We start from the raw sequence: 14,264 nt of genomic DNA on the forward strand, positions 1-14,264 counted from the left end.
CCTTGCCCTTCATCGTGCCCACATATCCGATAAAACGTTGGTTGTCCAACCTGAAGTCCTTAGTCCTGCCCAGGTAGAAGCGGACCGGCCTCCTAGGGTCCAAGCGATGAAGTCTCTCTTCCTTCTTAGAAGGGTGAGGGGGAGGACAGAATGAGGGTAGAGTGATAGATTGCAATAGGTGGAAAGGAGTGTCCACCTAAGGCAGGACAGCATCTCTGGTCCTAAGAACCATCTTATCCGCATGAAAGAGGTAAATTGAGGCTTGGAGCTAAGAGCCTGCAGCTCACTCACCCTCCTAGCGGAAGTGATTGCAATCAGAAATAGTGTCTTAAACGCTATGAATCTCAGAGGACAACTATGCAATGGTTCAAAGGGAGACACCATCAAGAAAGTGAGAACCGCACCCAAATCCCATTGATGATAGGAGATTTAAATAAAGAGGGATGATCAGGATAAGAGAGAAAAGCTGACAAGGCAGACGAGTAGCCTTTAACAGTAGCCACTGCACAACCCTGTTGAGCCAGGGACAAGGGGAAACTCAGAAGATCAGACAAATGGGCCTGCAAAGGATCAATCGATCTCTCTCCACTCTCTCTCCACACCTACCAGACTAGACCGGTTTAGTGGAGTGCCTTCTGGCCGATAAAATAACATCCACCACATCCGACAGGAGAGAGAAAGAGCTCAGGTTACCCTGTTCAATCTCCAGGAATGAAGGTGCAGGCTCTGGAGATGGGGATGTAGAACCTGCCCCTGCGAGAGGAGGTCTGCCCTGAGAGGGAGGCGGAGTGGACGGTGCGATGGGTGCTTAAGGAAGTCTGTGTACAACACCCTTTGCGGCCAATCCAGTGCGATCAATATGACTTGGGCCCAGTCTTGGCAAATCTTCCTCGGAACCAGAGGAATCAAGGGTATGGGAGGAAATGCCACCTACCATCAATGAGAGGAAGGGTGCAGGACAGGCATGTTGGTGGTTTCCTCTCAGCAGACATACAGACTTATTCAGCAGGGTATAGCAAAAAAGAAAAGTCGTATGTTCAGCTCTGCAGCTAAAATCCTATTTATAGATTCTTGTACCTGAAGCAGGTAAACGTTTCATTTGGACAAGAGGCCTTGAGACGGTTTTGAACTCTCCTGTTAATGAGCCCAGTGGAACCTTTCATTTGGGGCCCAGGCAGGGTGTGCAGGGACTACTGTAACTCTCTAGACCTCCATCCAAAGCTTTCTTTCAGGCATTTGCTTCCCCTCCTTTACTATTCTCTATCGGTCAATGGCTCCCTTCCTATGTGGGCCTGGCCCTCTGCTGCTGCCCTTTTTATTGCCATTCTGTATGGGGAAAGAGGCTGGGGGAGAGGTGTGTGTGTGTGTGTGTTCGCAGGGGGAGGGGTGGTGTTCTCTATTGTGATTGCGACAAAACTGCACATCTCTAGCTGTGGTGCATATCTTTATTATCTCCGGTAAGCATGCATTGCAGCAGGTACTCTACCTGTTCTGTATATGAGAAAATCTTGTACTGCTAATAAATGTGCTGGTTATGGGTGATCCTTAAATGAGGGAAGCATGCACTGGTGCTTGTGTACACCATACAACCTCATCACACATGCCCAGTCATATATAAAAGGGGATCCTATTCAAAAACTGGTCACTTAAATGAAACTGCAAACAAATGTCTTTATTATCTCCTTGAAATGATAGCAGTCATGCTTAGAAGTACTGGAACTTTTCAATCCAAATATGACATTTCTGCTCCGAAGTAGGGCAGCTGACTATTTAAAGATATAGAATTACCGAGGAGAAGTGCAGATACTGCTCCATAAACTACAGCAACTTTGCTAAGTCCCATTAAAAGTCTTTCCGAGAAATGCGGGTGTTGTCACTTATGGACATATTTGCCAGACCATGAAATGTGAGAATTTGTGCAGCCGGACCACTATCAGCTGGTCTTGAGATGGAGAATATTATTGCAAAAGGCACACTGCTAGACACATACAAAGAATTACAACAATTCCCAGCCAGCACACGGGCTTTAGATTTAGAAAATCTAACAACGGCACTGCAAACAGGTGCGTGCAGTTGCAAAACATCTGTTGTACATGTAGTAAACGCAAAATATTTGCATACAATACAACTGTTGCGTCACCTTTCACTGCACATAGGTACTTGCATGCGAGTCCTGGTTGTCTAATCATGGCACAGATTTTCTCTGTGCCAGTCCATCTAATTGATTTAAAGAGTGGTGGGGCATGTGGATATATTTACAGGACAAGTAGATTTAAGCAACATTTTGTCCCTAGGACAAGAAGAATAGTTAAACAATTTCACACCCCTGCAAGGTATATGAACATCAGCAAGAACACTCTAATGTCAGCTGGCGAAATTCATTACAAGAATCCAGTACCCTCTGTGTTCCAACTAGAAGATACCAAAATAAATGTTTGAGGGCCTGCTCATTGCCTTTCCATTATCAACTCTTTGAGGCCGGCTGTGAGTTTGATATTAAAGCTATCTTAACAGGTAGGAGTGGTGCCACAAATTAATGCAAATGTAGTTTAACTGACACCTAAATGGGAAGGTGAGAGGGAGTAGGAAAGGGAGGTTTGGGTTGGCTCAAAAAGTACCTCAAGATATTAGGTCAAGGTGACACTTTGAAATCGCATCAGGTATTGGGCCCAAATGCACGTCACGGGATACATGGAATTACATCCAAAGAACGTGTTTGGGTCACCCAGATACTCGCCATACATGTACCCTGGTACTAAAGGAGCTCCCTGCTGACTTTAGAAGTGAGCACGCATCTATGGGGGGAAAAACTGCCCGAGAGGGCAGAGTTTTTAATAACTACCAATTAAAACCAACTGACACAATCCTGAACTTACAATGATACAAAGAAACCAATTAAGTCTTTTGGTAAATGCGTGACTACGGGGACAAATATGAGTTTGATGGCCACACTGCATGTATAGCAGCTATTGGGCGAGCAATTCAAAACAGGGGATCAATTCCATTAGTCCTGCAATCTGCAACAGTGTAAGTCCAGTAATTACTGAAGTGAAACCCCCTTAAAAAAAGTAAGACATCCCCTACAATGAAATAAAAGCATATACTACGGAGCACAGAGACGAAAAAGCGAACACCATTCCTAGGACTCGGGGTGGCAGGAAAAAAACAAGCATTTGCAATGCAATCGGTCTCGCATTTGCAAGAGTTAGAGCTATTGTGTTTGTAAATGACAATGTCTTTTACCCAAGTGTCTTGGTTTGGATGTATGTGGTTTGGAGTGGAATTATGTGGGTTGAATTGGAATTTTTAGTTGTGGAATTGGGTGGGGTGGAATTGGGTGGTGTATAGTGTATTTGTATGGTGGAATTGTGTGGCATTGTGAATAGATAGGGGTGAGAGCTGCACAGAATAGGTAGGAAGATAGAGAGGGATAGGTAGTTTGTGCACAAAGTGGTGAATGAACTCCAGAGAGAGCAATAGAAAGATTGTGTGAGAAAGAGAGAAAGAAGGGGAGGACAGGCCATAGACACATAAACACTTAAGTTCAAGCCAGTACTTTAAACCAATAGTGACACTGAATAACAGCTAAAGGCCTGCCTAATTACTTTTCTTCTACACTTGGGGAGCGAGTGTGTGGCAAAATGGCATTTTGATTGCGGCACTCAGGCACTAAAATTCCGGTGCACTGCTAAATTGAGCATATAGATTCATGGTGTTGTGCAAAGGGGTGGACAGTTATAGCAGTTTAACACCCAGGTTGCATTATACAACGCATCAGCCATTCAACATGCCACCATTAGGAGCAAAAGAAATGAGATTGCATTTTCTAAAATGCAAATGCCACGGCAGCTGGGGAGACAGTTGATGTTTGCTCTACGAGGGTAAATAGGTTGGGTTGTAGCAGGCTTCATTATCTAAACTTTTCCATCTACAGAACGTGAACAGAAAGGTGATGCACAGATGAAAGTCTACCTACAAAACTGCTCAAAAACGCTATTTCCGAATCCCTGTTTACATATAATGACTTGTAAGCAAAAAAAGATCCGGAAGAATGGAATTTTCCTTGTAAAGTTTCTACATTTAGCATGTGATCATGAACTCAAACACTCCGCCCATCCTTAATTGCGCAAAGTCCTGAAAGAGACACTATAGAGGTGATTTGCGTAAAGACAACAAAGAAGTGTAGTGCAAGCCTCGTTTTGGATAATATTCTGGACTATCTAGACAGTGTGGTCCTTGAAATATCATTATGGCCGCAAACTTTGGTTGGTCTGTTTCTTTGGTTACGGTAAGAGTACGACCTAAATGAGTGGAAAGACAACAAAGAAGTGTGGTGCAAGCCTTGTTGTGGGTAATATTCTGGGCAAACATTTAGACTGTTGTCGTCCTTGAATTATCGTTATGGTAAGATGGTGCAAGCTTTGGCTAGCCTGTTCTTTTTGGTTCCTGTAGGCGTACGACCATAAGCCTCTTTCAGGCTGTTGTAGCGGATACATTTACAGTGGAACAGAGGGGAGCAAGGGGTAGGTAGTTTATTGCAGTTATTTTGAATAACGTTAAGTGGGAAGCTTTCTTTTGCAGCGGATTGTCACCCCTAAAGAGGAGATAAGCATTCGAGGCACACGCAGGGCAGCAGTGCAACCTAGCATTCAGTGCCCTAGTGCCTGCGACAAACAGTGTCACTAGGCCCTTGCAGCACCTCCCCGCCACCTTCCATGGTGAAATACACAATTACAAAACAATTTGTTCGCAAGAGAAAAACACGATCCGTTTTGTACAGAAAAGATATCCCTTTTATCCAAGGAGTAGCAAAAACATCAAACAGCTTCAATAAATTCATAAACTCTACACATTAAAAAAACAATAGTCCGTTCGAAACAGAACAACCCCTTTTTTCCCAAACTGAAAATAAAAGCAGTTTCAGCCATGGAACTAAAACCAAATTGGAAAATAAAGCACGTTTATCCAAGGAGCTGCCAACACATCCTGCAACTTACACAAAATCACTACAAATGAAAAATCGAAATGTGCAATGCTTAATTCAGCAGCAGCAGTCCGGGATAGCAACCACAGCGGTACTTATTTAGCAGCAGTAAGGCGTTTGCTTGAATTGTCGAAAATAAATAATACGTCAATAATACCCTTGGCGTGTCATTTTTTATTTTTTTAAATGAACGCTAAAGCAGGTTCAGCTAAGCCACGGATAAAGGGGGGTTGAAAAAACAAAGTTATTGATATCCGGACCAGTGCACTGGCCTTCAATGAGAAGTGGTGGTGAAGGGAGAGCACTACACAGGCTGCCGTACTTAAAGATAAAGATTGTCATGGAGTGGGATTTGGTGACGGGGAGGTCGCAGCACGGTTTGCCATAATTAAAGATGAAAAGTGGAGTGCCACAGGAGGTGGTGTCAGGGGGAGGGCAACGCACAGGACGCGTTAGGTAAACAAACAGTGGTGTGCCCCGAGGAAATTTACATTTTCAGATTAAAAGCGGGCATTTTGTAAATATTTCTCTGGGTGTTTATAGGACTTCTGTTTTGCGAAACTGGAACGAGTTTTCATACCTTTCCAGGGGCGTAACACAGGCCCCCGCAGCCCACGCGGTGCTGGGGGGCCCCTAGCTCCAAGGGGCCCCCTCGGCACCGCACTCTGGCCCTAGAGCTCCTGATTGAGCCCGGAGGGGGCCCCCCTAAGTACCGTGCAGGGAGGCCCCCCTCACTGTTCATTACGCCAGTGTACCTTTCCTCTGCCTTTGGGCTTCAAGACGCTATAAGCTGCATACAGGAGAAGAGGCAATACACAAACGGACGGAGCAGACACGTTTGCGAGTTAGTTTCATCACTATTGATCCCATTGTCTGGGCTGGAGGGGCAGCGAGAGCGCGAGGGTGTTTGGGATAGGGAGATGCACTGGGAGCAGCGGCAGTCCGGGATAGCAACCGCAGCGGTAAAGGGTTTGCTTGCAACGTGTTGTAATATAATTGGCGAAAATAAACATAAATAACACCCTTGGCACGTCATTTTATTTTTTGAAATAAACACTAATGCAGGTTCGGCTAGGCCACGGAGGAGGCAGGGTTGAAGAACCAAAGTTATTTATAGCCAGCCCAGTGCAGTTGGTCTACTGTTAGTACAGCATCTGGCGGTGAGCAGCGGTGGAAAAAATAAACAAGGAAGTAGTCCCTACATCAATAGATAAAGCCGAGCAGTGGAACTAAACTGTAGATGGTTGGTGCTGCTTCCTGCAAGAGGAAAGCAAAACGGAAGTGACGAATCGACTCACAAGCCAACCAAAAGCCCGCTAACAAAATAAATGCAAGAGTTAACAAATAGCAAGGGGCAGGAGAAACTACCGCCAAGTTTCTCAACATACAAATTACATGATGCCTCGTAGAGGCAGCGCATGCGCTGCCCTATACGAGACCTAAAAAAAGAGTGCGACTCAGTGAATTATGTATGGTATGTGGCTAAGGATCAGTAGAGGGATGTACAGCATTCAATAGAAGGGTATTATCAGTAGTGGAAAGTGTGATGCAGTGTCAGCTATCTGTTGGCACATAGATGTAGTGGAGATGCACCACAAAATGTGAGTCAGTACTGCCAATAAGGAAACTAGTGCAATGTGCAGGGGGGGCTGAGATGTAAGTGTACCCATGTACAAACTTATCAGGTCTTGGTTCGCAGCACAGTTTTCTTTTTACACAGAGTGGATTTTGGGTCAGTCCTCTTTAACTGGCTATTTGGATTAGCCGCTTTCAGCCACTGGCTTGAGGGATTGTCAATCACACCCTAGAACAGCAAAGGGCAGGAGCTCCATCTTGTGATTGCCTGTTTGGCAATTCATTCCACGTCCTATAGAATGCTTGCATTGCAATACAGATAGGACTATTTTACATTCAAAATTACATTTGACAAACATAGCTTTTGCACATTTAAGATTTTACCTTATATATGCATTCTATACAGCAAGCTATTTTTACTCAAGTAAGATCTTTTTAATGTTTTTTTTTATGGCCATAGAGCCAGCCTGCTGATAACACAGTCTTCTAGTTTATCTTCTCGCAATCACTAATACCATACCTTCACAAATACCACCCCCAATACCAAATCAGCACACTAACAATACAGCCTGCACAAATACTACCACCATCGATATTACCAATACCAGAATCAAACATTGGTAAAGCCAAAAGGTCTGTGTTTAAAGTGTTTTTGCATGCAAACGTTTCTGCCTTTCAACTGGCATTTGCGGTCACATTACATCCAGACATATTGGCTTTGCCGATAAGTGATTCCTAGTTACAGAAATTAAACTGTACAAAGACACAGCCAGAAGTCGAAGACTGGAAAAATTGATTTCTTTATTAAATAGTGATTTTATTTTTAGTTAGTTAAATGCATAGCGAAAACATATGAAACGCATGAAGAACAATATAAAATAAATATGGCTTCCAGACCCAAGTTGCCAAAATATTAATAAAAGTCAATTTAATACAAAGTAAAAGACTAATGTTTTCCATCATCCTGTATATTCCCGTTATAGGTGTTACGCTCATGCAGCTTACTCCAATGTTCTTAAACGTACATTATTATTTTTTTCAATTGCACATTTCTTCCTGGGGTCAGTAGATTTTGTTAGATGTAGATCCTCAAACAATTCTTCATTTAATACATATGGTTAGTGAAAGGTAGTTTACACTCATCAAAAGTCTCTAGAGAGAATCATGCTGCCAACAGGAGCCAATACAGTGTAAACAGCTAAATTAAGAAGACGATGCTTTGATGAAGAATTGATATTGCAAATTTTCAGGTTTAGTGCGACTCCAACATCACCTGTGAAGGAATACAAGCTTAGAAACAGAACACATAACTCAATCTTATAAAAGAGACTTTCTTAAAAAAAGTCTTGATGCATTTAAGACAGCAGTACAATATAAACAACCAGACACACCTCAACCTGCAACAAAGTAAGATATCTTCCAAGCATTTTTACAGGTATTTTCATAATTTTGTGTAAAGCAAGGCAAGCATTTTAAATGAATACGGCCTTTGCCAAATACTATCTATCAAGATTAATAAATACAAAGTTATAGTTTTCATGACGAATATACATCCAAGTCTGTACAAGCAACACAAGAGGGATGCCCAACTTTGGTTCTCAAATTCCAGGCTTTTTGGACATCTAGAAGGAATACATTGACATACAATGTATCTAAAACGGCTATCATTTCTAGTCAAAGGTTAACCTAAATATCTAGGATAAGTCCAAAATTCATGGTCCAATGGTGGAAACTCAATCTATAAATTAACTCCTGGGTATGGGGGATGCAACTCTTATTGGCGTCTTCAGTAGCCTCATGAGCCGCCACTTCCTGTGCTCTTCCCAGAGCCCCCGCTCTTCTGCCCTCTGCTGGCGCTGGGCTGACGTGGCACTCTTTGGCTCGACCCTTCACGGCTGACGCGGTCTGCTGCAGCTTGTGCCCCACTTCCAGAAAGATGTGGTTTATTCCTTCCTGAGGAAGAGTACAAGTATACTTTACTAGTCATGCAACACATTAGGGACTGCATAGGCACTGCTGGTGTTCCTCAAGAACTCAAATGACGCGCTGCACCTCAGCAACATCCCAAATAATTTGCAGAAATTCCGTCCCCATTCAAACCAATCAAAAATACTGTTTCAAAACATTAATAAATGGGTAAATAAATGGCATTAATTTACATAAAAGTGCTATTTCGATTTCAATGGAACGGATGGTAAAATGGATCCAAACTGGATCTGTAAATTCCTACAAGGACAAGTTTGTAATGCACTCAACACAGACCACTATATGTCGAAGCCATGGCAGGAGCCACTAGGGTCAAAGAGACCAGTAGGAAAAAATAAAAACTGCTTTTTAGACCTTTTCCAAAGGATGGGTGCAAATGATTCTCAAGTAGCTAAAGGACTGGAGGTCCTAAAGTAGAGGACTGAAGACCGAGAATGTTCGATCTATCTGGAATTCACAATTGTGGGAGAGAAACCTCTTTGCAATTAGGTAACCGAGTAAAATTGTGCCATGACATTTTTTGAGAAAGTTAAATCAGGGCTAAACCAACAAGACCCTCATGGATAGAAGTTAGAATGTTTAGTGTTCTGGCACATGAACAGGACTTTAAGTGGAGTTTGGTCGGTATGAGGCTGATGTAAGGATTAATGTGCAAAGAATCTTCAGAGGCCTTGTTGGAAAGTCGATGCAAGTAAATGATATTAGAGTCACGGGAAATAAAAAGAGCAAGAACTTCACTGTTTCCTTGAGCAAAACACTGGCCAAAAATGTGCCAGTTGCTTGGTGATTAGAGATAAGAGTGTGATATTACTATTCACACAGCATGACACAACTTTCATATCGAATTGTCAAATATACTATAATGCTTCTCAGCGGTGCTGGATGTGTGTAAACAGTTCTGTTAAATGTTTGTGTGCAATATCTCTCAATTAAGACTATAAGATATCGATTGCCAACTACAAAGTATACTTGAGCTTTGCTTAATTGAGGCGTGTTTCCTCTGCAGTATTGTGTTGTGCGTAATTTCAAATCAAACTACATTAGTTTTTTTCGTACACAAATGAATTAACATAATTTACTTGTGTGAATTCAAATACTGCAAGTTAGGGCATCGCACTCAGAAAATATAGCAAAGCACTGTTAGCCAATCAATAAGCTAGCTGCGCCCAAGTATCAGGTTACAACCTTACTGAATGTAGTTAAGAAATATTGATAGTCCTGTGGTCTCCTCTCAGTCAGAACATTTTCCTTGAAGAACTGGTCTTGTCAGACGGGTATTCAGAATGGCTATCTGAAGAGCTAAGAGTCAGCAGAGGAGAAATGACATGTACGATTACCTCACTGGCCAACAATAGAGCCCCACATAATCCTGAAGCTTTCTCAGACCAAACGCTTGATCCGGATCTTGCCACATCCCTCCTAAATGTGTTAGGGGAGTAACTATTCTGTCCCTCCTCAAAGCCAGACAGGCCAGGATATTGTTGACTAACACTCACACAAGATACTAGCAGGTGAGGATATCTGTGCCCCATCTTCCTAATCAGAATGGATAATAAGACTGTGGTAATGATAAAGCTGCATAACTGGTGTGGCTCATACCTAATTTGGTACAGCCTAATCAAAAGGATTAGGTCCACTGCGGAACAACCAGTATGGCAATCAATGACCATTTAGAGATGCATACAAATGAGGCCACTGCTGTAGCAATGCTGTTGTTTCATTAGACAGTCGGAAGGTTTTCAAGTCTTGGTCTCTTTCCCCTGAACACAAGTATCAAGTCTTTTGGCTGTTTATCCCCATACCTCATGGGTGTCAGCACAGGCCACATCCTTGTTGAAACGAAATATTATTAATTCTCAAATGTCACATTCGTAAGATACTGCAGCAATGTGACCAAACTCGTTCCAAAGTGGAAACAAACCACAGTAGCTCCGAAGTATAAAATTAGAAAGAGACTCACTAGAGGGCTCCAAAGAAACCCCATTCTGAATAAGGTCTACCGGCAATTTCAGCTGCGAAGTGTGGAGGGAGAAGCTGCCTCCTAAGCAATTTTCTTTAATAACCTAAAACCACCATGCAAAAATGTTAAACAGTGGCGAGTTTTATGTTTTGCCATGAAGGCTTTGCCTTCCACATAAATATTAGAAACTACCTTCACCTGGTGCATATTGGTGGCCTTGGGATATTATCCGGATGTGCCGCCCAGATCAATGTAAATGTAAATGTATTGGCATTTATATAGCGCACTACTTACCCGTAGGGTCCCAAGGCGCTTCGACCGCTGCGAAACCCTTCCTGGCTTCCCTGAGAGATGGTCCCTTAATGGGTATCTCCAGAGTGAGACCAGGCATCCCCGGCGGTCTGGTGGGGCCGTTAGTGAAGATGAGGCAAGCTAATGCCCAGAGTTGCCGAGTGTGATCGCTGATCAGAGTGGGCACCGAGGCGAGAGAATTATCGAGTCCGCTGACCCTGGTCCAGAAACCTGCCGCGCCGGGAATCGAACCCTGGTCCCGGGCCGTCCTCTGCTCTCGGGTCTGCCGCCTCTAACCAGTGAGCCACACTACTTCCAGTACCCCCCTTCCAAGATCAATGACATAGAACAATGCCATAAAGAAAGGAGATAACAAAGCCCATCTAAAATAGCCCTCTTCTCATCATATAACGGACAGAAGAGCAACAATGGCAATGCAAAACTACATGAAAAGTCCATATAGACCTACATGGGTAAAACAGATGAAAATGTAGGGAAACACCAGGCAAAAAGTATAACAGAAAGGCTACAAAGGCTCTGTACACAGTTTAGACTTGTAGTCACTGCAGAAATGGAGACACAAATAAGAAACAGATGTACAACTAGATTGAGAAACAATGGTGTCATGAGGAATGGCTCTTAGAGGGGGATAGCAAAAGGGGCAACAGCAACAAGCGCTGGTCAAGTGGTGTCCTCACTAGCTCCCCCTCACTGCTCGTAAGTGCCTCCTTCCTCCATGGGCCTACTCCCTCTGGACTGCTGATAGGGCTGCTCCTGCCCTGTGCGGATTAGTCCTTGGCAGCCAGCTTTCACTTTTTATTCTATTTTTAGTTTTATTGTCTGGCCGCTCTGTACTGTTTCGGTGTCCCCACCCGCCCGTCTCCCCAGTACCCCCCTTCCAAGACCTACCTGATGGAGGCCACATTGTGGCCGAGCAGCAGGCATGCATAAGGCACACCAAAGGCAAGCCAGTCTGTGCCCGTTTGCATCAGGACTGTGCCCATTACCAGGAACCCTGGCCCTCAGTGCACCCACAGGTACTCCACCGCAGGTCTCAGAGCACTGGAACCCAAACGCCACAACAACTGCTGCCTCACATCTCCTCGTTCCACAGCAGGACCATTCATCTGCTACCACTTTCTCTTCACCTGCAATGTACGTCTTCCCACCGTCACAGAAATCGTTGCTACTCCCACTCTGCTGACCAAGATCACCCCATAACCACTCCAATGCCCAAATAACCAACTCCAGGGTCCAGCGTAAAAAGCTTCTCGAGATTACAACGAATACAGAGTGCAGCTGCCCGCTTGATCCTACAATTACCCAGAAGGGCATCAACAAAAAAAGCACTGAGGACCCTTCACTGGCTCCCGATTAGGGAACGGGTGACTTTCAAGGCACTATGTGTAGTACATCGCATGCTTCATGGAAGAGGCCCAAGGTATCTGCAGGGCCTTCTAAAACGATACGAGTCTACCCGCCAGCTAAGATCATGCGGCACTGGGCAAGTACAGGTCCCGAAGGTTAAAAGAGCTAGAATGGGTGAAAAATCTTTAAGAGTCATGACCGCTAGGATATGGAACAAGCTGCCAGAAAAGCTGCGTCTGGAACCCTCCGAGCCCATCTTTCGAAGAGACCTGAGCACAGTCCTCTTCCCCAAAGACTATGGTCGGACCGAAGACGCTTCACGCAATCATGCCATAGACTCTTTTGAAACAACTGTAGCGACCAGCGCGGGGACACACTTGCTAGTGTAACCATGCGCTTGATAAAATATATAAATAAATAAATGCCTCCTAATCAACGCCGGATCGCTATGTATACATGCTACTGAAGTCTGGGACACCATCTCCACCCTTGCCCCGATGTGACTTTTATCAAATAGACCTGGCTCAACCCCTCCTCTGCCCCTGACATTGCCACGGCAATGCCCTACGGCTACAAGATGACACAGAGACCATACCAACAAACATGGAGGGGGTACCTCCACCATTCACAAAGAATCAATTCAGCTGCACCACCACCGAAGACTAATTCACACCAATCATGGAACACCTTAATTTCCAACTCCACACCAATGACAAACCAACCATCAAAGGCACCCTCGCCTACAGACCCCCAAGACCACGCACCAACCTCTACGACGCCTTCACAGACTTCACTGCCCCAATCGCCATCAAATTCAAGCACTTTATCTTCCTCTGAGACCTCAACTTCCACCTGGACGACCCCAAAGACACTAACTCCGCCAACCTCCTGGAAGGAATGGACAACATTGGCCTCACCCAGCTTGTTACAGACTTCACACACAGAGCAGGACACACACTGGAACTTAACTTCACATCCTGCAACAGAGTCAAATACAGCCATGCCACAAAACTCACCTGGATCATCCACTTCACCATTGGAAGATCACCTCGCACCCCCATCAAAACTCCCAACAGCTCCTTCTGCAGCAGCAGCAGCATAGTGAAACCGACCCAATGGATGAACACCCTCAATGCCACCCAGCCCGAAGCCACGACCAACCAGAAACAAGCAGTCCAGATCTTCAACACCTAGACCCCCATCAAAACAGGCAAAACCTGCAGATCCACCAAACAAGCCAGCTGGTACACACCAGAACTAGACACGATTAAACGAAGATGCAAAGAACTGGAGAGAAGATGGCACAATAGCAGAGAAGATACAGACCGAGCCACCTTCAAGTCAGCTCTTAAAAATTATCACCAGCGACTCAAAGATGCTAAAAAGGACACCCTTGCAAACAGCAGCGAGACAAGCGCCAACTACACCAAAGAACTCTTCACCATCGTCCGAGTTCTCCTGCCCAACAGCCACCGAGAATACGATTCCTTCTTCACAGGAACTCTGCAACGCTCTAGAAAAACACTTCCACAACAAGATATCCACAGGAACTCGAGCCCCAACTCGCTGACCTCCTAAGCCCTCTCACTCAAAATGGAAACCTCCCCCGACCAACATCTCACCCCAGAGGAACAGCTCTACACACCCAACACCTTAACCATCATGAACTCCATTCTCTCGGCAGCACCCACTGACCCCTGCCCCACCGCCTCTTCAACCCAGGCAGAAACTAGATCAGCCACAAACTCACCACCAGTCTCATAGCATCCATCACCACAGCCCCCTTTCCTGATGCATGGAAAAACACAGAAGTCAGACCTCTCCTCAAGAAATCCTCCGCAGACCCCGTGAAGCCCATACCACTGCCCCATCTTCACTGCTACTTTTTTCCGCCAAAGTGCTGGAGCAGGCCATCAACTGGCAGCTCACCGAACACCCGGAGAAAAACAGCCTGTTAGACGCCTCCCAATCTAGTTTCTGCACCAACCACTCACTGCACCGAGACCGCCCTGATAGTTGTCACGGACAACACCCACACCCTACTTGACAGAGAAGAATCGGTGACCGTGATACACCTCAACCTCTCCACCGCTTTGGACA

General features: G+C 44.8%; 1 protein-coding gene across 1 annotated transcript in view; it reads right to left on the reverse strand.

The window, feature by feature from the left end:
- Positions 1-7,341: 7,341 nt before the first annotated feature.
- LOC147732862 (mitotic-spindle organizing protein 2B-like) overlaps positions 7,342-14,264 on the reverse strand; it is a 42,083-nt gene continuing 35,160 nt past the window's right edge. The window contains exon 3 of the mRNA XM_086957404.1: positions 7,342-8,512. Coding sequence (XP_086813530.1) covers positions 8,355-8,512 — 158 coding nt within the window. The 3' untranslated portion in view covers positions 7,342-8,354. The remainder of the gene's footprint in view (positions 8,513-14,264) is intronic.

The sequence above is a fragment of the Lissotriton vulgaris genome, chromosome 2_1 (assembly GCF_964263255.1).
Source record: "Lissotriton vulgaris chromosome 2_1, aLisVul1.2, whole genome shotgun sequence".
Classification (NCBI taxonomy): domain Eukaryota; kingdom Metazoa; phylum Chordata; class Amphibia; order Caudata; family Salamandridae; genus Lissotriton; species Lissotriton vulgaris.